The sequence below is a fragment of the Bos grunniens genome, chromosome 3 (genome assembly GCF_055505025.1).
Source record: "Bos grunniens cultivar Pamir isolate PY7600 chromosome 3, Bosgru_T2T1.0, whole genome shotgun sequence".
NCBI classification, from domain to species: Eukaryota; Metazoa; Chordata; class Mammalia; order Artiodactyla; family Bovidae; genus Bos; species Bos grunniens.
In genome coordinates, this window is record NC_141167.1 from 5533430 (window position 1) to 5561224 (window position 27795).

The 27795-nt window shown below is 43.6% G+C and overlaps 1 protein-coding gene across 6 annotated transcripts in view; it reads left to right on the forward strand.

The window, feature by feature from the left end:
• Positions 1-27795, forward strand: part of DRC11 (dynein regulatory complex subunit 11) — a 187615-nt gene that overhangs the window by 110844 nt on the left and 48976 nt on the right. For all 6 annotated transcript variants that reach the window (XM_086376589.1, XM_086376598.1, XM_086376607.1 and 3 more), the window contains 4 exons: positions 2861-2967; positions 3134-3235; positions 20727-20785; positions 24707-24789. In XM_086376589.1, coding sequence (XP_086232715.1) covers positions 2861-2967; positions 3134-3235; positions 20727-20785; positions 24707-24789 — 351 coding nt within the window. The remainder of the gene's footprint in view (positions 1-2860; positions 2968-3133; positions 3236-20726; positions 20786-24706; positions 24790-27795) is intronic.

Below are 27795 nucleotides of genomic sequence, written 5' to 3' on the forward strand. Positions count from 1 at the left end.
TTTCCAGAGGATCTTCCTGACCCAGGAATTGAACTGGGGTCTTCTGCATTGCAGGCAGGTTCTTTACCAACTGAGTTATGAGGGAAGCCCTGATTGAACTTTAAAAAAAAAAAAAAAAATTATTTGGCTGAGTCTTAGTTGCGACACACAAGATCTTTGATATTCCTTGCAGCGTGTGGTTCTTTCCGTCGTGGCAGTCAGACTCTTAACTGCAGCATATGAGACCTAGTTGCCTGGCCAGGGATGGAACCTGGGCCCCCTGCATTGAGAGCGCAGAGTCTTAGCCACTGGACCACCAGGGAGGGTCCCTCCCCTTGACCTTTGACCCTCACCTCTGACGGGCATCCAGGAGGCACACCCCCAAGCCCCTCCAGCCCCATCTCATCCCATTGTCTGAGTCTCAGCAGTGACTGGGCCACCTCCCACCTGGCCACCCTGCCAGGGAAGAACCCATGGGTGCATCAATTTTACAAAAATTTCAGCACTTTTGTGATGTGTTATCTTTTTCTTATACATTCACAGTCGTCACCCTAGAAAGGATCTGGGTACGTTCAACATCATCTTTTTCAAAAACCTGCCGCTGAAACTTTGCATCACTGGTAGATTTCTCCTTCCCATCTTCCTATGATGGGCCAAGGATTGGTGGAGCCCTGCTCAGGCCACACTGCCCTCGGTCTAGCTGGGGGGAGACCGCTAAGCCTGAGAGCCCTTGCCAGGCCTGAAATCCAGACAGGCCAACCCCTGTGCCCAGCCAGCTGTCCAGGAAGTGAGCCGGCCCACCAGACCTGTGTGAGGTCAGCAGTTTGTAATGACCCTCTTCGGCTTTCAGAAACCTCCCTGCTAGCCTCTGGGAGCAGCATCAGGGTGTCCCCCCCAGGACTTGTGCAACCGACCCACACTTCTGGAAAATCGGGGCTCCCCGTCTCCCTCCATTTGTGTCCTGTGTGGTCCTGACTCGGATCCCTGTAAGAGGACACCCCCCGTGGTCCTGTGTCCTCAATTCCACTTGCTAAAAACAAGTGATTTTAAGTGTTCTTAGCACAGCCACTGTCCCGCCTGGCCCTTCGCCTCTTGGGGGTGGAGATTGTTAATAAGCAAAGGACGACGTAGGGCCAGGAGCTGGTAAGTGGTTAGGATGCGGGGTCCCCCTGACGGGTTCCCCCCGGCCGGAGATTTCAGGCCATTCCCTGCCTGGCTTTCCATTCTTGTGTGTCTGCCTCTCATGGCCTTGTTGCTCTGTCGCCCTGGATCTGCAGTTCCCACCGTGTCTCATCCCTTCTCCTTTCCTGTTTCACTGCTTCTGCTCACCCCTGGCCTCTGTGATTTACCCAGAGATTCCACCCTCCTTTCTCGTCTGTGTGCCCACTTAGCTCTGCCCTTTGCCTACAGGGTTGACCGCTTGGCTCCCTGTGCACCCAGACATGCATTTCTGTCTGTGGCTGTGACTGTTCTCTGGGTGTTGAGTGTAAGTGCCAGCCCCTCCCTACTTGGTCAGCTGTATCAGGGGACACACTCCTGTCCAGTCTTCCACCCCATCACTCACCACCTGCTGTCCAGACCCCGCACAGGCCCCCTTTCTTCCCAGTCGTAGCCATTGTCAGACGGAGGTGGGCATCCCCGCAGCCCTCGACTGCCCTCCCGAGTTGAGCAGCATCAGTGCCCCCAGGGACCAGCGCCCAGCAAAGTGGCCCAGCTACGTGGTGGTTGCAGGTTTGATCCCAGCAGATTTTCATCACAGTCTGAACACAAATTCAAGGAAGAGATCCCTTCCCCAACTGGCAAGTCTTTTTCCCCTGGGAGATCCTCCAGTCCCACGGCCAGGGTCCAGGTGTCTGCACCTCTGTGAACATTTGGAATTCCCCTTCTGAGAAAACAGCTTTATTTCCATTTATTCCAATGATACAAAATTACCCTTATTTCCTCTAACCATCCTCCTAACTGCCAGGGTAAGGCCAAAGGGACATGTAAAATATATATGATTTCAAAAACATCCCAAAAGTAATACAAAAACACAGCTGTTGAATTCGGGATGAGTAATGGGTATTTGTGTGTTCAGTGCTGGCTTTTAATAGGGCCCAAGGTAAGTCACGGGTAAGCTGAACTAGCAACAAAATCTCTCCCATTTCATTGAATCATGTGAATAATAGAACTAATGGAAAACATATTACAGAAACAGTCACCTATAATTGCATAACCCCATAATTATTGTTGTTGCTGTTCAATCGCTAAGTCATGTCTGCTCTTTGTGACCCCATGGACTGCAGCATACCAGGCTCCCTTGTCGTTCACTGTCTCCTGGAGTTTACTTAGATTCGTGTCCATTGAGTCAGTGATGCCATCCAACCATCTCATCCTCTGTCGTCCCCTTCTCCTCCTGCCTTCATTCTTTCTCAGGGTCTTTTTCAATGAGTCAGCTCTTCACATCAGGTGGCCAAAGGATTGGAGCTTCAGCTTCAGCATTTCCAATGAATATTCAAGACTGATTTCCTTTAGGATTGACTGCTTTGATCTCCTTGCAGTCCAAGGGACTCTCAAAAGCCTTCTCCAGCACCACAGTTCGAAAGCATCAGTTCTTGGGTGCTCAGCCTTCTCTGTGGTCCAGCTCTCACATCCATACATGACTATGATGGTACAGAATGGTACCATTTGTTTCATACTTCGTTATTAGAGCTTTTCACATTAGCAGTTTTCTTCTTTATTTTTCAGATGTTGTACAGGCACAGTTCTTCCATTTGGAAAGTGGAAAAGAAGGACATAGGGTAGAAAATTGAATTTGTGTTATATTTCACGAAACTGCCTTTGTTAGTCTTCATGCAGAAAAACAATTCATTTTCTTTTTCTTTCTCCTTCTGGGGTGCAGACCTGTGGAAGAATAAAGACGAATCGTGGAATTTCCCCCAGGACTATGACCCTGAACTGATTAAGGAAGGCAAGCGGAAGGAGCTGGAGTCAGAGATCAGAGTGCAGGTAAAGCGGCTTTAACGCCGGAGTCCTGGTCAAGTCTCCCACTGCAGCGCTTCTTTATAACGTCCTGTTCGTGACCTACCCAGAATTTAAGCTGTTTCTAACTTTGCAAAGAAAACACAAAGCAGGCAAGTTCACCTAAAACATAGTATCTTTTATATTGACCTAGGTTGATGAGCTGATGAGACAGGAACTAAAAAACTTGAAACTAGCTGTAAACAGAGAGAAGGAACTATCAGCGAGAACAGGAAAGAAGAAAGGAGGTAAAAAGGTGAGTGATGCTTACGCTCGGGAGGCAGAGGGCAGAACTGAGCTGTGACCAGGAGCCCGGCCCCAGAGGCCAGGGTTGGTCCAGGCATCCTGGCTGCCCTGGGCTGCTTTCCAGGAAACGTGCCCGCCTGTGGTGAACTTCCCCTGGTCCACTGTGCGTTGGTCCACCAAGCGCGTAGCCCTCAGGGTTGTGGGATCATAAATGGGATAAATCCAGTCTGGGAGTGACCTCCCCACCCTCCTCACTGCGGATCCGTGGTACCCAAGCCCACAGGTGGGATGAGAACTCTCAGAGGAGCTAGGACATGTGCCTCAAATGCCCACCACCCTGTAGAAGATCTGTGGGGGAGGAGGCCAGTGGCAAAGAGCAGCTTCTTGGAGAGTCAGGGAATCTGATGAATTGAATTTTAAGTTGCCACTCATCCATCTACCAGTGGTTTAGAGGCCAGTCAGATCCCAATATTCAATGTTATGTACTGGGGTCCTGTGAGATAATAGAAAATGTTCCTACTGGTCTCTGCCCCCACTTGCTGGCATGGAACTCCTGGAACCCTTGTAAATTCCTAAGTGATAAGTGCACTGGAAGCCTCTCTTGTTACAATGAAGCAATTCTGGGTGGGTTTCTGGGTGGCTCCCAGGTTGGGGCTTGTTCCCACCAGAAAGACCAAGCGGTGATCAGAAGCCTGGAAATCACAGTTCCATCTACCCCATTCCCAAGACAGGGGAGAGGAGCTGGACATGGAGTCAATACTTGATCATGCCCGTGTGAGGGGGTTTCTGTAAAACCCCAATAATCACAGGCTTTGAAGAGTTTCCAAGTGAGTGAACACAACCACATGCTGGAAGGGTTGTTGTTCAGTCGCTTGGTCGTGTCCGACTCTTTGCGACCCCTTGGACTGCAGCACACCAGGCTTCCCTGTCCATCACCATCTCCCGCAGTTTGCTCAAAATCATGCCCACTGAATCAGTGATACTATCCAAGCATCTCATCCTCAGTCACCCCCTTCTCCTCCCACCTTCAATCTTACCCAGCATCAGGGTCTTTTCAAATGAGTCAGCTCTTCACGTCAGGTGGCCAAAGTATTGGAGTTTCAGCTTCAGCATCAGTCCTTCCAGTGAAAATTCAGGATTGATTTCCTTTGAATTGACTGGTTGGATCTCCTTGCAGTCCAAGGGATTCTCAAGAGTCTTCTCCAACACCACAGTTCAAAAGCATCAATTCTTCAACGTTCAGCCCTCTTTAAGGTCCAACTCTCACATCCTTACATGACAACTGGAAAAAAACAGAGCTCTGACTAGGAGGATCTTTGTCAGTAAAGTGATGTCTCTGCCTTTGAATACACTGTCTAGGTTGGTCATAACTTTCCTTCCAAGGAGCAAGCGTCTTTTAATCTCATGGTGTAGTCACCATCTGCAGTGATTTTGGAACCCAAGAGTATAAAGTCTGTCACTGTTTCCATTGTTTCCCCATCCATTTGCCATGAAGTGATGGGACTGGATAGCCATGATCTGTTTTTTGAGCGTTGAGTTTTAAGCCAACTTTTTCACTCTTCTATTTCACCTCCATCAAGAGGCTCTTCAGTTCTTTTTCACTTTCTGCCATAACAGTGGTGTCATCTGTGTATCTGAGGTTATTGATATTTCTCCCAGCAATCTTGATTCCAGCTTGTGCTTCGTCCATCCGGGCATTTCACATGATGTACTCTACATAGAAGTTAAATAAGCAGGGTAACAATATACAGCCTTGACGTATTCCTTTCCCAATTTGGAATCAGTCCATTGTTCCATATCCGGTTCTAACTGTTGCTTCTTGACCTGCATACAGGTTTCTCAGGAGGTAGGTAAGGTGGCCTGGTATTCCCATCTGTTTAATAATTTTTCACCGTTTGTTGTGATCCACACAGTCAAAGGCTTCGGCTTCATCAATGAAGCATAAGTAGATGTTTTTCTGGAATCCTCTTGCTTTTTCTAGAAGGGTACCGCACCCCAACTTCATAGAGACAGAAGCTCCTGTGCCCAGGACCCTCCCAGACCTTGCCCTACACACCTCTTTATCTGGTTGTTCTTCTGTGTCCTTTATCGTGTCCTTTGATGACTTGATAGGTGTGTTTCCATGAGTTCTGTGAGCCACTCTAACAAGTTCATCAAACCCGAGGAGGGGGTCGTGGGAACCGTAGATTTATAGCTGGTGGATCAGAAGCACAGGTGACAGTCTAGACTTGTGATTGTCATTTGGAGTGGGGTGGGGGCAGTTTTGTGGGATATCACCCTTCACCTGTGGGATGGGACTCTATATCTCCGGGTCGACAGTGTCAGAATTGAGTTAGATTGTAGGAGCCCCAGCTGGTGTTGCAGAAGATTTCCTGGTGGAGGAAACCCCCATACAACTGGCATCAGAAGTGCAGTGAACGTGGTTCCCTTGGGTCCGGAGCCAGCTGTGCCTCTGGGGCCAGGATACTCCAGGCAGAGGAGCTGGCGGGGGTGTGGGCTTTCTCAAGTTCCCACGGTCCATCAGCCCTCCCTGGGACACACACACTCCCTGAGTTTGTCACACTCTCAACTGCGTTAGTGATTAGTTTGCCAGCCCAGGGGGACATGTGGTGTCTTTACAGTGACTCTATCCTGAAGCCTTTTGTGTTGATTTTACACTTTACAGTTTTACAGCTTACCTCTGACTCTTCAGATTAACACCTGAATGTCCTTCATGCACCTCTTCTGAGCCTCCATCATTGTAGCCCAACGCATGCTTAGTCGCTCAGTCGTGTTCCACTCTTTATGACACTATGGACTGTAGCCCACCAGGCTCCTCTGTCCACGAGATTCTCCAGGCAGAAATACTGGAGTGGGTATCCATTTCCTTCTCCAGGGGATCTTCCTGACCCAGGCATTGAACCCAGGTCTCCTGCCTTGCAAGATTCTTTGCCATCTGAACCACCAGGGAAGCCAATAGCCTAATGAGGGTTCTCTATATGTAACTCCCATAAATAGGTGAGGGCACCTATTTATGCCACCGGTTGACCCCGTTAATGAATTTCCTGTCTTCAAAAAGTGATGCTCTAATGACTGAATGGGGCAATCAAGCCAAGCAAAAGGGAAAATGAAGACAGGAGGTGGCTGCACCCCTCCAGCTGCGACTCGGCTTCCTGTCCTTAGCCAACAGCTGGTCATCCGTCTGACGCTGCTGCCCCTCCCACTCCTTGAAGCCTGGAGTCTGCCCTCCACCATGGCCTAGCTCATGAAGTGTCCCAGGATGGGGTTGCTGTGAATTTCCCTCTTGGAATTAAACTGGTTGAACACACAATAGATGTGCTCAGGGTACCCCCAACAGATTGATGGTAATTGTGTAAATGTAGAGTTTTGAGTTCTCAAAACTCCAATCCATGCGACCTTGGGAGACATAAATATGATTTCGTTTCGTAAGCTGAGACTTAATTAGCTATATTAAATCCCCTCCTTAAGAAGACCATTAGAAGAAGGGGAAGGGACAACCTTGAACATCGGAAAGGAGAAAAAGGACTCAGAGGGATACAATTTGGCTGTTATTCCAGCTTTATCCAGAGAAAGTGACTTGATCAGAGATTATACAGCCACCTGAGCACCCCTCTTGAAATACAGATATGACCTTAGCACTCCATACTGAAACCCTTCAGTGACACCCTAGTTCCCACAAGGATAAAGCTGACAATCTTCTGCCAGGCTTACAAAGCCGTGCTTGACCTGGGAAGAGTTCCGTCTTCAGGCTCATCACCCACTGCTCCCTCCCTGGCTGCACTCCAGCACCCTGAGCTTCCTCTTTGTCCGTCAAACACACTGCGCTCCCTCCCCCCACAGGCTGCTCTCTCTGGAACTGTGTTTGCTCCCACACCCTCATCCTGAGTGTGGTTAAACCCCTACTCATCCCTGGGGTCAGTCCAAGTGCTTTTTCCTCGAGGAAACCTTCTGGGACCTCTGAGTAATCCTGGTGGCTCTGCAGGCACTGGACACTGTGCTGTAGTGGCCTCCGGCTGCTTTGTCACAGTTTTCGTGTTATATTTACTGACAAGATCTTTCTGTTAGTATCTGCCTTCCCGTATCTACTGAAGTGCAGGACTGTGTGACTGTCTTTGCTGCTCACTATTGTAAACCTTTCTGGCACACAGCAAGTCCTCAGCACATATTTTTGAGTGAGTTGATTCATCAAATCCAGCTCCTATGCAGATTGACCCCTCTCAGCTAGATCAGGGCCTTAAGATGCCACAGTCATGGCATTGGTGAAAATTCAGTGCGTCCAGGCACCTTCTTTGCTATTCCATACTCAATAAGCAACCTCCCAGTGAGTTACTGTGGTTTCGTGTTTATTTTGTAACAGGAGAGAAAGCTATAGCCTATTTCAGCAATGATACCTCACAGTACAGTTTAATCTACTTAGCTTACAGTTTTGTCCACCTTCTCTTGTGATTTGGAGATACAAAAGCTGATATTGAGGGACAGATCATCTTTACTAATTGTTTCTTTCAGTAGTATTTATTGAGCACTGTATGCCAAGTGCAGTTCAAGGCATTTGAGGTCCACAAGATAACGAGACAGACAAAGAGTCTGTCCTGGCAGAAACAAGTTTCCAGATACACAGGACTGTCAATCAACCCTGGAAGGGGTGTGGCCCCCATTATGACGTCACTGCCATAGCAATAGCATCCATGGCAGGTGCTCTCTGGGGAGACGGCCCACTGTGGTCTGGCCATGGTTTCCTCATCCTGTTCTGGAGTAACCTGGAGTGTGTGTGGCCCCCAGCTTTGGCCATGGCCAGTGTGGGCAGATAGAAATTTAGAATCATCTTTTTAAAGAAACAAATGAACATGCTACAACTGAAAAGTATGGTATCCAAAAGTAAGAAGTCTTCTACCTGGTTTAACAACAGTGTGGACATAGTAAATGCAGGTTGACCTCAAAGGCAAATCAGTAGGAAATACAAACTGAAGTAAAGAAAAAATAATAATATAAATAACAGAGAAGAAGGGAGATTTGAGGCATAATCAAATGTTGTAACATATGTGCAATTGCCCAAAAACAGGAGGATGGAACAGAAGCAATAAATGAAAAAGTAATGTTTGTTAAATTTTCCAGTTCAGACGAAATACACAAAGCCACGAATTCAAGAGCTTCACTGAGGTTCAAGAAAAATGAGGTCCAGACACGTCAGTCAAATGCTGAAAGTCAAAGGAAAGTCTTACTGGATTTTTTTTTTTTAAAAAAGCACATTTCCTTCAGGGTCATGAAAAATAAGAAAGACTATGGAGTCTCTCCGCAGAAACTATGAAAGCAAGAAGGAACGAAGTGGCATCCTGAAGGACTGGGGAAAAAATAATCACCAATCTAGAATTCATACCCAATGAAAATATCCTTCAAAACTGAAAATAGAGATATTTCCAAACAAAATCTGAGAGGACTTGTCAGCCACGGACCCACAATGTGAAAACACTAAAGGGATGTTATTCTTCAGGCTGAAGGAGAGTTAGCTCAGGTGGGAGAACAGAGAGCAGAGAGGTAAAGGGAATTCTCAGCTCTGAGAAACGGGAACATGGGGCAAATGTAAAAGGCTGAGGACTCCTAGAATAACCTGGCTTTTAAAGCAAGCAGAGTAGGAGCCATGTGTGTCTGTTCCATATACACAAATAACATACAGAAGAAAGGGCAGACAGCAGTAAATGGGTGTGTGGCTTGATTGCATTTCTCAGGGAACCATGAAGGGCTAATCTAAGGTAAAGTGTAATAAGCTGATGATGTGTTTTGTAATTTTTTTTAAATGATACTAAAATGTATAGCAAAAGAGGAATAGCAAAGATAAGTAGAGAAATAAAAATTAATTGAAAAGGATACAAGAAGGAAAAATAGGAATAAAAAGAAAAGTAAATTAATAAATAATGAAAAGAAATGCAGAGGCTCATAGCATAGTGGGCTTCCCTGGTGGCTCAGTTGGTAAAGGATCCGTCTGCAGTGTGGAAGACCTGGGTTCAATCCCTGGGTTGGGAAGATCCCCTGGAGAAGGGAAAGGCTACCCACTCCAGTGTTCTGGCCTAGAGAATTCCATGGACTAAGTCCATGGGGTCGCAGAGAGTTGGACACAACTGAGTGACTTTCACTTCACTTCACAGCATAATACAAAAATGTTTAGGTTTCATTGAAAGTCACTCATCATACAAGAACCTGGAAGATCTCAAACTGAAGGAAAATAGATAGTAGATCCCAAGTCTGAAATGTCAGAGATGTCAGAATTATCTGACAAACATTTTAAGGTTGTCATGATTAAAATCTCTCAATGAGTAATTATGAAGCTACTATACACAGATTAAAAATATATAAAACCTCAACAAAATAGTTTATGATACAAAGAAGAAACAGATATTTTAGAACGGAAAAGTACAGTATCCAAATGATTGGTTGAGCTCAGCAGCTGAATAAAGGTGACACTGAATTGGACGATAGGACAAGAAATTATCCAATAAGAACAACAGAGAAAATCAATTGAAAAAAAAAACAAAAGCTAAACAGAGAATCAGGGACAGTGGGACTGTTAAAAAAAATCTTACATTTACGTCATCAGAATCTCAGAAGAGAAGGAGGATGAAACTGAAAAAGCATTTTGAGAAATAATGATTGAAATCTTCCCAAATTTGATAAAGAGATATAAACCTGCAGATTTAAGAAGCTGAGTGAACCCCAAACAAAATAAATCCAAAGAAATCTGGTCTGAGATACGTCATAATTAATCTTCTGAATACTGAAGACAAAGAAAAAGTCTGGAAAGCATCGAGGGAGAAAAAAAAAAAGTGACCCTTTACCTATGGGGAAAAACACCTTAAATGCCTGTGGATTGCTCACAAGAAATTGAGACTAGAAGAAAGGATACAGTACCGTTTCAAGCACTGAAAGAACTTATATGCCACCAGAATTTATACCCAGCAAAAATATTCTTCAACAGTGAAGAGGAGGAAATCAAGATGAAGGAAAACTAAGATTTTTTTTCACCAGTAGAATCACCCTCAGAGAATTTCTAAAGGAACTTCTTTAAATAAAAAGGAAAACCTGGAGTACCAGAAGGCAAGAAAGAACTTGTAAGCAAAAACATAGGTAAAAAGAATAGGTGTTTCTGCCCTTTCTAAATTATGTTATTTGATTGAAGTAAAAATTATAATAATGTTTGACATGGTTCTCAATGTATGCGGAGGAAATATTTTAAAATGTTAGGAAATGATGGGGGTATGAGCTAAAGGATATAAAGGGAATTACAGTTTTTCTACTTGACTCAAAATATGACATGAACAGACTGTGATAGCTATACATATATAATGTAACACCCAGGGCAACTGCAGAAAACTATCCAAAGAGATACACTTAAAGAACACCATCAAAGGGAAATTCTAAAAAAAAAAAAAAAAAAATGAAGTCACTCACAGGATGACAGGAAAAAACAAAGAAACAAAAAATATAACAGAAAAAAATAAAATGGTAGACTGAAGTCCTAACATATCAATAATTACATTAAATACAAATAGTGTAAATACAATAATTAAAAGGCAGAGATTAGCAAAGTGTATTTAAAAATATGACCCAACTATATCTTCAGGAACCTCATTTGATATATTATGATATAAGCAGGTATAAGTAAAAGGATGGGGAATATATACCATGCAAACAATCAAAAGAAAGCTATTATAATGTCACGGAGATTTCAGAGCTGAGAAAATTGTCAAAGTCAGGGAAGAACCTTGTATGTGGTAAAAGAGCCAAACCACAAAATACATGGTAATCCTAAATGTTCATATGCCAAACAGCAGAACCACAAAACATAGGAAGCAAAATCCAATAGAACGAAAGGAAAAACAGAAAAATCTACAATTACAATTGGAGACTCAACACAGAATTCTCAAGAACTGATAAAATACTAGGCAGAAAATCATTAACAAGGATATTGAAGAACTCAACACCACCAGCAACAAACAGAATCTAGTTCACATGTATAGAACACTCTACTCAACTTCCCTGCTGGCTCACATAGTAAAGAATCTGCCTGGAATGCAGAAGACCCGAGTTTGGTCCCTGGGTTGGGAAGATCTCCTGGAGAAGGAAATGGCAACCCACTCCAGTATTCTTGCCTGGAGAGTTCTGTGGACAGAGGAGCCTGGCAGGCTACACAAAGAGTCAGACACTATTGAGTGACTAGCACCACCCAGCAAAGAGAATGCATATTCAAGTGGCCACAGAACATATTCCAAGGGGGACCATATTTTGTGCCATGGAACATATCTCAATAGATTGAAAAGAGTTGAAATCAAGAAGAGTGTCTTTCCCTACCACAATGGACTCAAACTAGAAATCAGGAACAGGAAAGTAAGAAGAAAATGTCCAGGCACAGGGAAACTAAACAGCACACTTCTAATTCATAGGAAAAAGAAAAACAAGATGAATAAAAGCATGTAACAAAAATGTAAGATATAAAAACACCTGGGATACAAGCAAAGCAGCCCTGAGAGGGAAATTTATGGCCTTAAACACATACACAGGGGCTTCCCTGATGGGCCAGTAGATAAAGAATCCCTGGCAGCTGAGCAAGTTGGTCACCCTAGGCCCCCAACACTTTTGCCATCATGGGCCCCTTCCTGGATGAAAAAAATACTAAAAAGATTACATGACTGGATTGCTATAAAGACAAGTATATACCAATAGGGGCTTCACAGTGGTAAAGAATCCACCTACCAATGCCAGAGACACAGGGACACGCGTTTGATCCCTGGGTCAGGAAGATCTCCTGGAGAAGGAAATGGCAACCCACGCCAGTATTCTTGCCTGGAGAATCCCATGGATAGAGGAGCCTGGCAGGTTACAGTCCATGGCGTCACGAAGAGTCAGGCATGACTGAGCGACTAAGTACAAACAGATACACTAGAAAAAAAGAGGAAAAAGCTCAAATTCATCAGCCAAGTTCCTACCTTCAGAACCTAGAAAAAGAGGAGGAAAAAAAAAGTGAGCAGAAAGAAGAAAATAAAGACCAGAAATCAGTGAAATTGAAAACAGAAAAACTATAGAAAGTAAATAAAACAGAGCTGAGTTTTTTGAAAGTTATCAGTAATTTACAAACCTCTAGTAAGACTAACAAAGAAAAAACAAGTCACAAATTACCAACATCAGGAATGAAGCAAGGGTTGCCACCACTGACTGCAGACATAAAAAGAATAATTTCATAAAGGATACTATAAACAACTCCACACACATAATTTGACAACTTGGCACAAGATGGACCCACTTTCCCTAAAAAATACAAACTGCCACAACTCATTTGATAGGAAATAGATAAATTGACTAGCTCTACAACCATACAGAAGTCGAATTGTAATTAAAACAATTCCCCCACATAGAATCTCTGGGGCCAGACGATTTACTGGAGAATTCTACCAAATGTTCAAAGATAGATTAACTCCAATTATACACAGTCATGTCCAGAAAACAGAAGAAGAAGGAACACTTCCCAACTCATTTCATAACAAGCTAGTATTACCCTTAAATGAAAACCAGACAAAGACAGTACCAAAAAAAGAAAGTTGTAAGCCTGTATCCCTTGTGAATATGGATGCAAAATTCCTTAGCAAAATATTATCAAATAGAATGAAACAATAAAGAAAATTATAAACCGTGACCAAATGGAGTTTATTCCAAGAATGCAAGCCTCATTCAATATTTGAAAATCAGTAATGGAATCAACTATATTAATGGACTAAAGAAGAAAAAAAAATCACACGATCATATCAGTTGATACAGAAAAAGCATTTGACACAATTTAACACTCATAATAAGTTCCTCAGAGAAACTGGGATAGAGAACTTCCATAAGGTGATAAATTAACAAAAACACCCACAGCTAACTTTTTACTTAACAGGGAAAGACTAAATGTTTTTTCCCTAAGACTGGGAATAAGGCCAGTGTGTCCACTCAGTACACTTTCATGAATATAGTGCCAGACATTAGCCAGTGCAGTAGACAAGAGAAGGAAATAAAAGAAACAGTCCTTATTTGTAGATGACATGAATAGCTATTTAGAAAATCCCAAGGACTCTAAAAACTCCTAGGAATAAAAAAGTGCATTCAGCAAGGTTTTAGGATACAAGGGGAACATATAAAAATTAGTCATATTTCTGTCTACTAGCAATGAACAGGTAGACACCAGGATTAAAAATATATCGCTTAACATCACTCAAAAATGAAATACCTAGGTGTAAAGCTAACAAAACATGTATAGGACTTGTATGCTAAAAGAACACCATGCTGATGAAAGAAATCAAAGACCTAAATAGACAGATGTACTATGCACATGGATTGGAAGACCACATGTTGTAAAGATGTCAGTTCTTTCCACACCAGTATACTAGATTAATCCAATTCTTATCAAAGTCCCAGAAAGATAGTTATAAACAGAGATAAGATTATCTTAAAATGTATATGGAAAGACAGTGAATCTAGAATAGCTAAGATGATTTTGAAAAAAGAGCAATAAAATAAAAAGAATCCATGCATGTGATTTCGAGGCTCATTATACAGCCATAATAATCAAGACTGTTTGCTGTTGGTAGAGGGTTAAACCACAAATCAGTGAAACAGGACAGTTGAGGTATAGGCTTGCACAAATAAACCTGACTGATTTTTGACAAAGATGCAAATGTAATTCAAGCAGAGAGGATAACCTTTTCAATAAATGGTGCTGGAGCAGGTGGACATCCACAGATTAAAAAAAAGAAGAAAAACAACCTTAAGTCTTACATATTGTACAAAAATTAACTCAAAATGGAGCATGGACTTAGATGTAAAATGTAAAACTATAACTTTTAAAAATATATAGGGGGATAAACACAATGGAATATTACTTAGCCATAAAAAGGAACACATTTGAGTCCATTCTAATGAAGTGGATGAACCTAGAACCTATTATACAGAGTGAAGTAAGTCAGAAAGAGAAAGATAAACGTCGCATTCTAATGCATATATACGGAATCTAGAAAAATGGTACCGAAGAATTTATCTGCAGGGCAGCAATGGAGGAAACAGACACAGAGAACAGACTTACGGACATGGGGCGAGGGGAGGAGAGGGTGAGATGTATGGAAAGAGTAACATGGAAACTTACATTGCCGTATGTAAAATAGATAGCCAATGGGAATTTTCTGTATGACTCAGAAAACTCAAATAGGGGCTCTGTATCAACCTAGAGGGGTGGGATGGGGAGGGAGATGAGAGGGAGTTTCAGAAGGGAGGGGATGTATGTATACCTATGGCTGATCCATGTTGAAGTTTGACAGAAAACAACAAAATTCTGTAAAGCAATTAACCTTCAATTAATAAATAAATAAAATTTTTAAAAATTTATGGAAAAAATACATAGGGGAAAATCTTTTGGATCTAAGGTTAGCAGAGCCTTCTTAGAATTAGCACTGAAAGCACAGATCCATTAAAGGAAAATTAGGATTTCATCAAAATTAAACATGTTTGTGAAAGAGCCTGTTAGGAGGGTGAAAAGACAAGCCACAGATTGGGAGAAAGTATTCACAAACCGTGTGTCTAATGAAGATCTAGTATGTAGAACATAAAAAGAACACTCAAAACTCAACACTTAAAAAAGAAAACAATCCGATTATAATACGGACAGAAGACATGAACTGACATTTCACCAAAGTGGATGTACAGAGGGGAAATGAGCACAGAAAGGATGCCTGTCGTGAGCCATTAGAAAAAAGCAAATTAAAACCACAAAGAAATCACTCCACACCCATGAGGATGGCTGAAATAAAAGCACTGGCAACATCACAGGGACAAACCATTATCACTCTTATATGATTGGTGGGAGGGTAAAATGGTGTGATCAGCACACGAAATTTGGCATTTCTTAAAAAACCTAACATGCCACCGTGTGTGTTCAGTAGGTAAGTTGTGTCCGACTCTTTGCAACCCTGTGGACTGTAGCCCGCCTCTGCCCACGGAATTTTCCAGGCGAGAATACTCGAGTGGGTAGCCATTTCCTTCTCCAGGGATCTTCCAGACCCAGATATCCAACCTGCACAGGAGGACTCCTGTGTCTCCCATGTTGGCTGGTGGATTCTTTACCACCTGGGAAGCCCACGGCAACTGCCATACAACCCAGCGATTGCACTCAGGAGCATTTACCCCGGATAAATGAAGGCTTACACGCACACACACACGCATTTGTTGTACCATAATCAGGTCATAATAGCCCCAAACTAGAAACAACAATTGAGAGAAGAGTGAACTATTCGTGCATACAATAACCTGGAAACATTTCCTGAGAATTATTATGAGTGACACTGTTTCCACTGTTTCCCCATCTATTTCCCATGAAGTGATGGGACCGGATGCCGTGATCTTCATTTTCTGAATGTTGAGCTTTAAGCCAACTTTTTCACTCTCCACTTTCACTTTCATCAAGAGGCTTTTGAGTTCCTCTTCACTTTCTGCTGTAAGGGTGGTGTCATCTGCATATCTGAGGTTATTGATATTTCTCCCGGCAATCTTGATTCCAGCTTGTTTCTTCCAGTCCAGCATTTCTCATGATGTACTCTGCATATAAGTTAAATAAACAGGGTGACAATGTACAGCCCCTCCTTTTCCTATTTGGAACCAGTCTGTTGTTCCATGTCCAGTTCTAACTGTTGCTTCCTGACCTGCATACACATTTCGCAAGAGGCAGATCAGGTGGTCTGGTATTCCCATCTCTTTCAGAATTTTCCACAGTTTCTTGTGATCCACACAGTCAAAGGCTTTGGCATAGTCAGTAAAGCAGAAATAGATGTTTTTCTGGAACTCTCTTGCTTTTTCGATGATCCAGCAGATGTTGGCAATTTGATCTTTTGTTCCTCTGCCTTCTAAAACCAGCTTGAACATCAGGAAGTTCACGGTTCACATATTCCTGAAGCCTGGCTTGGAGAATTTTGAGCATTACTTTACTAGCGTGTGAGATGAGTGCAATTGTGCAGTAGTTTGAGCATTCTTTGGCATTGCCTTTCTTTGGGATTGGAATGAAAACTGACCTTTTCCAGTCCTGTGGCCACTGCTGAGTTTTCCAGATTTGCTGGCATATTGAGTGCAGCACTTTCACAGCATCATCTTTCAGGATTTGAAATAGCTCAACTGGAATTCCATCACCTCCACTAGCTTTGTTCATAGTGATGCTTTCTAAGGCCCACTTGACTTCACATTCCAGGATGTCTGGCTCTAGGTCAGTGATCACACCATTGTGATTATCTGGGTCATGAAGATCTTTTTTGTACAGTTTTTCTGTGTATTCTTGCCATCTCTTCTTAATATATTCTGCTTCTGTTAGGTCCATACCATTTCTGTCCTTTATTGAGCCCATCTTTGCATGAAATGTTCCTTTGATATCTCTGATTTTCTTGAAGAGATCTCTAGTCTTTCCCATTCTGTTGTTTTCGTCTATTTCTTTGCATTGATCGCTAAAGAAGGCTTTCTTATTTCTTCTTGCTATTTTTTGGAACTCTGCATTCAGATGTTTATTTATATCTTTCCTTTTATCCTTTGCTTTTCACTTCTCTTCTTTTAACAGCTATTTGTAAGGCCTCCCCAGACAGCCATTTTGCTTTTCTGCATTTTTTTTCCAGGGGGATGGTCTTGATCCCTGTCTCCTATATAATGTCACGAACCTCATTCCATAGTTCATCAGGCACTCTTATCTATCAGATCTAGGCCCTTAAATCTATTTCTCACTCCCACTGTATAATCATAAGGGATTTGATTTAGGTCATACCTGAATGGTCTAGTGGTTTTCCCTACTTTCTTCAATTTAAGTCTGAATTTGGCAATAAGGAGTTCATGATCTGAGCCACAGTCAGCTCCTGGTCTTGTTTTTGCTGACTGTATAGAGCTTCTCCATCTTTGGCTGCAAAGAATATAATCAATCTGATTTCAGTGTTGACCATCTGGTGATGTCCATGTGTAGAGTCTTCTCTTGTGTTGTTGGAAGAGGGTGTTTGCTATGACCAGTGCATTTTCTTGGCAAAACTCTTATTAGTCTTTGCCCTGCTTCATTCCGTATTCCAAGGCCAAATTTGCCTGTTACTCCAGGTATTTCTTGACTTCCTACTTTTGCATTCCAGTCCCCTATAATGAAAAGGACATCTTTTTTGGGTGTTAGTTCTAAAAGGTCTTGTAGGTCTTCATAGAACCGTTCAACTTCAGCTTCTTCAGCGTTACTGGTTGGGGCATAGACTTGGATTACTGTGATATTGAATGGCTTGCCTTGGAAACAAACAGAGATCATTCTGTCGTTTTTGAGATTGCATCCAAGTACTGCATTTCGGACTCTTTTGTTGACCATGATAGCTACTCCATATCTTCTGAGGGATTCCTGCCTGCAGTCGTAGATATAATGGTCATCTGAGTTAAATTCACCCATTCCAGTCCATTTTAGTTCGCTGATTCCTAGAATGTCAACATTCACTCTTGCCATCTCTTGTTTGACCACTTCCAATTTGCCTTGATTCATGGACCTGACATTCCAGGTTCCTATGCAATATTGATCTTTACAGCATCAGACCTTGCTTCTATCACCAGTCACATCCACAGCTGGGTATTCTTTTTGCTTTGGCTCCATCCCTTCATTCTTTCTGGAGTTATTTCTCCACTTATCTCCAGTAGCATATTGGGCACCTACTGACCTAGGGAGTTTGTCTTTCAGTATCCTATCATTTTGCCTTTTCATACTGTTCATGGGGTTCTCAAGGCAAGAATACTGAAGTGGTTTGCCACTCCCTTCTCCAGTGGACCACATTCTGTCAGATCTCTCCACCATGACCCGCCCATCTTGGGTTACCCCCTGGGCATGGCTTAGTTTCACTGAGTTAGACAAGGCTGTGGTCCTAGTGTGATTAGATTGACTAGTTTTCTGTGAGTATGGTTTCAGTGTGTCTGCCCTCTGATGCCCTCTTGCAACACCTACCATCTTACTTGGGTTTCTCTTACCTTGGGCGTTGGGTATCTCTTCACGGCTGCTCCAGCAAAGCGCAGCCATTGCTCCTTACCTTGGATGAGGGGTATCTCCTCACTGCCGCCCTTCCTGACCTTCAGTGTGGGATAGCTCCTCTAGGCCCTCCTGCACCCGCGCAGCCACGGCTCCTTGGACGTGGGGTTGGTCCTCCCAGTCACCACCCCTGGAAACAGTGTCAGACTTTATTTTTCTGGGCTCCAGAATCACTGCAGATGGTGATTGCAGCCACGAAATTAAAAGACGCTTACTCCTTGGAAGGAAAGTTATGACCAACCTAGATAGCATATTCAAAAGCAGAGACATTACTTTGCCAACAAAGGTTCGTCTAGTCAAGGCTATGGTTTTTCCAGTGGTCATGTATGGATGTGAGAGTTGGACTGTGAAGAAAGCTGAGCACCAAAGAATTGATGCTTTTGAACTGTGGTGTTGGAGAAGACTCTCGAGAGTCCTTTGGACTGCAAGGAGATCCAACCAATCCATTCTGAAGGAGATCAGCCCTGGGATTTCTTTGGAAGGAATGATGCTAAAGCTGAAACTCCAGTCCTTTGGCCACCTCATGCGAAGAGTTGACTCATTGGAAAAGACTCTGATGCTGGGAGGGATTGGGGGCAGAAGGAGAAGGGGATGACAGAGGATGAGATGGCTGGATGGCATCACTGACTCGATGGACGTGGGTCTCAGTGAACTCTGGGAGTTGGTGATGGACAGGGAGGCCTGGTGTGCTGCGATTCATGGGGTTGCAAAGAGTCAGACACGACTGAGCGACTGATCTGGTCTGATCTGATGATGAGTGAAAAGCAAGAAAGTAACATACTCTAGGGTTCTGCTGATAGAACATTCCTGAAAGGACAAAAATTGTAGAAACAGAGGAGGGATTAGAGGTATCTAGTAAAGCTGGGGCAGCCGAGGGAGCAGCTTGAAGGATCCTTATGGTGATAGGAAACATTCTTAACTGTGTCCGCTTCAGATCAATATCTTGCTTGTGACCTTGAGAGAAAGTGCTGCAAGATGTTACCATTGGGAGAAACACTCTAAAGGTTACATCTCTCTGTATCAGTTCTTGGAACTGCATGTGAATCTAACATCACCTCAAAATAAAAATTTCAATTATTAAAATACTGAAAAACATCAAGTATAGCTACCTACAGCCACATACATGCATGCTGTAGTCGTAATACTGACTGGAGGAAGCCAGACACCAAAGAGTCTATGTGGTAAGACTCCATGTCCAAGAACAGGTGATGTGAGTCCACAGAGAAGTCAGAGGAATGGTTACGTACAGACTGGAAAACCACGTGAGAAGAGAGTTCAGGAATGACAAAAATGTGCTCTGAATTTTAAACTGGGTGGTGGTGATATGGTCCTATGCAAAAATTAAATGTGAAAAGTTTATCAACCAGATGTGATTACATAAATTATGATGTAATAGAAATAATAAAGAATGGATGAATAGGAAATGGACATGGAAGAGTGGGAGAGGACAGAGTGCATATATACCCTACTGTGTATAAAATACATAACTAATGAGAACCTACTGTATAGCACGAGGAGAAAAAAGAAGGACCCGTATGTGAAATAAATCACCAGTCCAAGTTCAATGCATCCAACAGGGCGCTCAAAGCCCGTGCACTGGGACAACCCAGAGGGAGGGGATGGGGAGGGAGGTGGGAGGGGGTCTAGGATGGGGGCACATGGACACCCGTGGCTGATTCATGTTGGTCGGTCGGTTCAGTCGCTCAGTCGTGTCCGACTCTTTGCAACCCCGTGGACTGCACGTGCCATCTCGATGCATGGCAAAAACCACCACAACACTGTAAAGCAATTAGCCTCCAATTAAAATAAATTAATTAATTTTTAATAAAAAGAAGGACCCAAAGGGAATCCTGTGTAACAGGGAACACGAGTCACCGAAGGAGTGTGAGATGCGGCAAAGAAAGATAGCGGTCAGGCTGGGGAACTTGAACTTCATCCTGTGGGCATTGGGGAGGTATTTGAGACAGAAGAGTTCAGCGATCAGCTCTGCTCCAAGGGACCACGTCCCAGCACCACCCGGCAGCTACCACAAGGAGCTGAGTGCAGAGCCCTTGGGATACCAGAGGTCGCCTGGCATTTCCGGCTCCAGATTTGGGGCCGGATGCTAACCGAGAGGTGATCAGAACCGAGGACAAGCACAACTGATGGAGCACAGGGCACTCTCATCCTTCGTCGTCAGCATCCCAGGACCCAGAAGAAGACCCAGGACACTGGGGCCTGTTGGGAGCTCAGGGTCCGTGCAGGTGTCAGGGTGGCTGCCTCCCCTGCCGATCCCTGTGTGCGTGAAGTCTCGCTGCTCCAGATCCAGGTGCCACGATTGAGTTTACCATTCCCCACCCCCCAAACCAGCCTCCTCAGCTCATTTTCCTTTGTTTTACTAAATGGTTGGGGTTTTTTTTCTCCTTCCATTTTCTTCCAGAAAAATAAAAAGAAGAAAGGCAGAAGGGGGAAGAAGGATAAAGACCTGACTGTGGACAGGTGAGGGGTGCACCCTGGGGGCGGGCAACCCAGAGGAGAGCCCGGGACGTGGCTGGGTCCTCTCGGCCTGGCCAGGGAGAGGCACCACCCCGCCCGGCTCTGCACCCTCCATACCCTTCAGCCTGGCAGAGCTGGTGGGCGAAGGCCCGGGACCACCCTGCAGTCCTGCACTCAGGCCGGCATCCTCAACTGGGGACGTGCAGACTTGGCCCCGTCACTTCTGAGGCCGTGTGACATTTTAAGCTTTAAAATTCTTGGGGTTCTGAAGAAGTTTATTAAGAAATAGCATCCTGCTATAGCTTCTGAGGGAATTCTGAGACTTGAGGGCAGACACAGTCCTTATTCCCTGCCCGTCCCTTGGTCTGGCCCCTGGGGCCCTTTATAAATGCTCCTCGAAGCCAAGGATGAGGACTCGTCACAAAGGGATGGTTCCATCTCCTTCAGCTTCGTTGACTAAACTTTGATATTAATGGGTAATTGTAAAAGCTCACTTTAAGCTGAAATGGCCTCCAGTTGTTTAGCATTAGGAATAGTCAGGGCCCAGGTTTTCAAACATTTTCAAGGAGTTTAATTAAAATCCCCTCCAAGGGAATGGCTGCAATCATTTTGAATGCGTACACCTTTCTTCCCCGTGGGTTTGTTAACAGGTGACAGGTGTTGCTCCCTGTTAGGTGTGTCCCTGGTTCCTCTTTGGACTTCGCAGGTGGCGCTCGTGGTAAAGAACCTGCCTGCCAATGCAGGAGACACAGGAGATGCAGGTTTGATCCCTAGGTTGGGAAGATTCCCTGGAGGAGGAAATGGCAGCCCACTCCAGTAGGCTTGCCTGGAGAACCCAGTGGACACATGAGCCTGGTAGGTTACAGTCCATGGGGTTGCAGATGAAGCAACTTAGCATGCACGCATGCTTGTTCCTCTCTGGGTGCAGTGATACAGTCCCAAACTCTACTTGAGAGAGGACCCATGAGAGAGGAAGCCAGCCTGGGATCATCCATGTGGAAAGTGGGAACCAGAGCACCCCAGAGCTCACGCACGCCCTGGGCCCCCAGCAGGAAGCCTCTGCAGTGTCGCCCAGCCTGGGTGTGGCCTTGGCTCTGGGGAGAGACGGCTTCCTTAGGATGTCCCTGGAAAGAGGAGCTGCTGAGTTTCCATTGTTTGGGGAAAGGTTCAAGGTCAGGAGTGGTGGCTGACCGCTGCGCAGTCAGCATTCTGAGACACAGGCCCCCCAGTTCCTGGGGAGGCACCGCCTACTGGTGACTGATACTGATGCCTCCTGGGGACACAGGGACATCATGGTCCCTGACCTGGAGGAGGGTCCAGCCCCTGCCTACACGCGGAGCCCCCTCTGTCTTTAGTGACTCTTCCATGCCACTTTTCTCTCGTGTCCTTCCATCGGTCTTTCTGAGAAGATCCTGCTAAGTGTCTTATTGGATAACCACCCAGAGCTCACCTTGAATCTGCCAGTACAAGCCAACTACTAAGTTAACATTATCCACTTATGTTTAAAGAACCGCACGACTGAGTACAGCTCTGCCTTAACCACACAGGGCACACGCGTGCAGCTCGTGGACCATGTCTGTTAGACGATGAATGTGCTCTTGGCATATGTTTCTTTACAGTTGAACTGTCATAAATGGGCCACAAGCAATTCTCTAGTGAAATGAAGACCATTTTATGGTCTTTAAAAGTATTTTGTTCACTTTTATGCCCAAAAGTACAGAAATACCTAGTCATCTCATTCCTGGAAGACTTTTTTATTTTATTTTTGAAAGCTTAATGACTTTAAGACTTAATGAATGTTACTCATTAAGTAGGATTCAGTTAGTGGGCTAGTTCTCCACCAAGACACTGTAAGACAACTTCTGTTTCTCTCACTGACTTAGCATAAACCTTAAATCAGCACTTTTACCACAGTTGATAAGATACATAGTTTTAGACTTTTTTTATTCCATAGCAAGAGTTGATTTCACTGGAAAGATCCAAATATAGGTTTGTGTTCCAGGCTTCTTAAGATATTAGGTTTTAATTATTTTAGTGAATCTTCTTCAATTTTATGGTAATATTTTAGACATATGTTTGTATTAAACAAATATTCGAGTTCAAACACTGCAACTTGTACTTCCTTGATATAGGTGAGATACATCATCCCAAATTCCATGTACAATGAAAACTTGCTTACTTCTTAGTGGAGAGCACACTATTTTAAATATATTTGATAGAATAAAATTTCAGTCAGCCAAAGGCTGGAGTCATTGAATTAACATCTATCCCAGTAGTATTTGGCTTGAATCTCAGGGATGTACTTGAGTATTTTTTTAAAATTTTAAACATTTAATTTTATATTGGAGTACCAATGTTGTAGTAGTTTCGGATGAAGAATGAAGGGCCTTAGCCACACATATACAGTATGTCCATTCTCCCCAAACTGCTCTCCCATCCAGGCTGGCACATAGCATTGAGTTCCTTGTGCTCTGCAGTAGGTCCTTGCTGGTTATCCATTTTGAATTGAGTCTTTTTTTAATCACACTAACTTGAATCATAGAACAAAGAACATTTTAGACATATCTACTGTTCTTCATTCTAATGAAAGACTAGGCTGAACCAAATAATAAGGCTCCTAGAAATGAAATGGGAAAAGATGAGACATCTCAGAGGACTATCAGTTCAGTTCAGTCGCTCAGTCATGTCCAACTCTTTGCGACCCCATGAATCACAGCATGCCAGGCCTCCCTGTCCATCACCAACTCCCAGAGTTCACTCAAACTCATGTCCATCGAGTCGGTGATGCCATCCAGCCATCTCATCCTCTGTCGTCCCCTTCTCCTCCTGCCCCCAATCCCTCCCAGCATCAGAGTCTTTTCCAATGAGTCAACTCTTCACGTGAGGTGGCCAAAGTATTGGGAGTTTCAGCTTTAGCATCATTCCTTCCAAAGAAATCCCAGGGCTGATCTCCTTCAGAATGGACTGGTTGGATCTCCTTGCAGTCCAAGGGACTCTCAAGAGTCTTCTCCAACACCACAGTTCAAAAGCATCAATTCTTTGGTGCTCAGCTTTCTTCACAGTCCAACTCTCACATCCATACATGACCATAGGAAAAACCATAGCCTTGACTAGACGAACCTTTGTTGGCAAAGTAATGTCTCTGCTTTTGAATATGCTGTCTGGACAGTATTTGAATGTGATTTATCAGAATTCCAGCAACCCAAGCCCCACTTAATTTCATTGGGAGTTTCATTCATTAAGTGGAATACTATCTTCATTTTTTTCCCCAATTAGTATAAATTGCCCATGTGCTGGCTACCTGCCCACACACCGCCCCCCCCCAACCCGCTTAGAGAAGTGATGTTGTCATCTGTAAACAGCAGAGAAGAGCTTAACATGTTCCTAAAGTATTACTACAGTCACAGCTTTTGACATTTTGTCTTTCACATTAAAATGATTTCTGTTATAAGCCTTTGTTCCTTATAGATATTTCTTTTAAACTATTATGCTATGGAGTTAAAAGGAAACATCAATTTCATGAAGGATTAATGATCTACTACAGCTTGCAGATGCTAACTGAATATATAATTATGGGCCCATTACATTACTATTATTGGGTAATTTCTGACTCATATTTGTATCATTATGAAGGCTGAAGAAAGGGCAGACTTCAAGAGTTATAGCTGGTCTCAGATGCCCAAAGATATAATTCTTATTAATAGAAAATATCAGATATACCCATGGATGAGTGAAAGTATTGTTTTTAAAAAGCCTAATTCATCCCCAAATTGTGAAAAGGGTTCAAACATCAATTTATTTGTGTACATATGAATGTACTTTGAATTAGACCTGGTTAAAGTTTGCTACATTTGTGAGGATTAACATAAACACTGCAGATTTGATGTGTTTGCTCACGGAATTGATGGTCTTCTTTTTCCCCAGGACCATTGAGTCTCTGTATAAGGAACTCGTGGAAGAAGGCTTACTGATCCAGGCACTGAAAGTCAGCCTCTCAGATTACATTGGTAAAGTACACCAACAAAGATGCGTGTGTGTGTCACATACGTATGTCACCCCTTGGGGTTTAAGGACCCAACGGAGGGAAGTACGTTTCATCTGTGTTTTATCCCAAATCTGGCCCCTGGTGGCTTATAGTAAATGTTTGTTGGATTGAATTGGTTTGAGCTCTTCCTGCGCTGGGATCTAGTAGGGTTGACTGTCTCCCTTAATGTAGGAGAAGCAGATTTCCAAACCTACTAGCCGGGCTCCCTAGGGCATTCTTTCTGGCTGAAGCTGAATTGAGGAAATGAAGAATTGTTCATGCTCTCATGATTATCAAAATGCCCTAGAGGCAGCACCTGGTATTTCCAACACAGAGTCCTTTTAGGAGGAATTCCTTTCAGAATTCTATCTAGGGGCCACCATGGGAGTAATAGAGAGGAACGCGCTCAGCCACTCAGTCGTGTCTGACTCTTTGCAACCCCATGGACTGTAACCCACCAGCCTCCTCTGCCCGTGGAATTTTCCAGGCAAGAATACTGGAGTGGGTTGCCATTTCCTACTCCAGGGGATCTTCCCAACCCAGGGATCGAACCCACATCTCTTGCACCTCCTGAACTGGCAGGCAAGTTCTTTACCACTGAGCCACCTGGGAAGCCGCAGCTGGGAGGAATGAGGAGGGGACATTTACTATCACCGTCTTCAGCTGATGTCTCTCTCTTAATGTTTAAAAAAACGGGCCCAAGGACCTGAAAACGTATTTTGTTTTGTTTTGTTTTGTTTTTGTTTTTGTTTTTGTTTTTGTTTTCTGAAAACGTATTTAAAGCTTAAAATCCTTCCCATCTCCTTCCACCCTAATATAAACCTCATGTTCACTTTTGTGAGTCTACGATCAGTGAGAACATCCTCCCACAGAAACACAAAAAGATAATCACACTCAAAAAATTTTATATCATACAGTTACCCAATATCTAGTTAATAATCAGTTTTTCCCAATAGTCCTAATTAGTCCTTTGTAACTGTCTTTCTCAATCCAGAATACCGACCATGATCATGGAGGTGATGGTCGTATATCATTTTAGCCCTTTTCATTCCTTTGCATGTGTGCATGATAAGTTGCTCTCCGTCATGTCTGACTCTTTGCAGCCCTATGGACTGCAGCCCGCCAGGTTCCTCTGTTCATGGGATTTTCCAGGCAAGAATACTGAAGAGGGTTGCCCTTTGCTTCTCCAGGGGATCTTCCTGACTTGGGTCGAACCCACGTCTCCCACATTGGCAAGCAGACTCTTCAGAGCCACCAGGAAGCCCGTCATTCCTTTTGTCTGCAGAAGTTTACAGGCTTTTTCAGTCCTTCCCAACGCTGACAGTTTTAAAGTGTCTGAGCTGTTTTACAGACTGTCTTTCAGCTGGTTTGGTTTGATGGTTTCCTCCTGACTTGATTCATGTTGAATGCTTTTTACAGGAAAAAAAAAAAAAAAAAAAATTGGCAATATTGTGTCCTCCTCAGCCTTTCATGCTGAAGGCATATGATGAAGCTTTGTCCCATCACTGGTGATGTGAAGTTTCATCCCTGATGAAGCTTCCCCAGATCCCTCCATTGTAAAGCATCATTTTCCCCTTTATTATCAATGATAATCTACGGGGGATCCTGGGGGCTCTGGAGATTCTGCTCCCAAGCATATTAAAGGTTTTAGCATCTACTGATGATCTTTGCCTGCATTGATGGTTGCTCTGGTGGTCGTAAAGTGGGTATGTTCTAGTTCTGTCTCCTCTTCTTTATTTATTAGGTACCATTTTTCTGGAAAAATTTCCCTCCCACCTTCCTTTTAAAATTGTTGTGGTATCAGTGTGGACACATGGACTCTTTTCTTTTTCCAATTGCATTGTAACCCATATCCATGTGATTCATTCCAGTGTTTACAATGACCCAGTTTCAGCCTGCGAGAGCAAAAAGGCTAACATTTCCCTTGGATCAAAAATGACACTGTAATCCCTTTGAAATAGAGACACATTTCCTTCTTGGGCACTTGGAAGAACCTTCATTTTTCCTAATGTTATAAGATTTTACCAGGCTGTGTATTGAAATATGTATTGGGTTTCTATTTATTTCTTGTTTCTTCTTCAAATACTGTAGGGTTTTTTCCTGGATTGCGTTGATTATGTTCTGTTAATTCTGTTTATATGAAAAAATACCACTGTTAGCAGAAGTCTATCTCCTTACTTACGGTTGAGATCTCAGTTCTGTCTGCTTTCTCCCTTCACATCATGTCTTTTATTGCTTCACTGAATCCCTGGTATTAGTACAGAGCCTGGCAGATGGTAGCGTCTTAAAGAATTGTTGTTGTTCAGCTGCTAAGCCGTGTCTGACTCTGCGACCCCATGGACTGCAGCACTCCTGGCCTCCCTGGCCTCCACTATTTCCCAGAGTTTGCTCAAACTCATGTTGACTGAGTCAGTAATACCATCCAGCCATCTCATCCTCTGCTGCCCCCTTCTCCTCCTGCCCTCAATCTTTCCCAGCATCAGGGTCTTTTCCAAAGAGTCAGCTCTTCACATCAGGTGGCCAAAGTATTGGAGTTTCGGCTCCAGCATAAATCGTTCCAATGAATATTCAGGATTGATTTCCTTTAGTATTGACTGGTTTGATCTCCTTGCAGACTAAGGGCCTCTCAGGAGTCTTCTCCAGATCCACAATCCGAAAGCATCAGTTCTTCAGTGCTTAAAGAATTAATGGACATATTTCTCACCTTCTTACTGGTTTCCTACCCGTCTTGGACTTTCTTAGTGATCTCTTTTGTCAGTTTCCGGGTAGCATCTTAAAGTTGCCTGAGGTCAAAGCAAGTAGAAATCGGCCTCTGAAGCGTGACCTCAAATGAACATGACCCAGTCCAGCAAAACAGTCAAGCTGCCTCCAGGCTTGGCTCCCTCTTGCCTTTTCTATGTTTTTCTCATTTCTCCCCGTTAAGGTTCTTATCTTGGAAAGGTAGCAGTGGATCCTTCCAGATCCCCACATAAAAACTAGACAAAGCAAC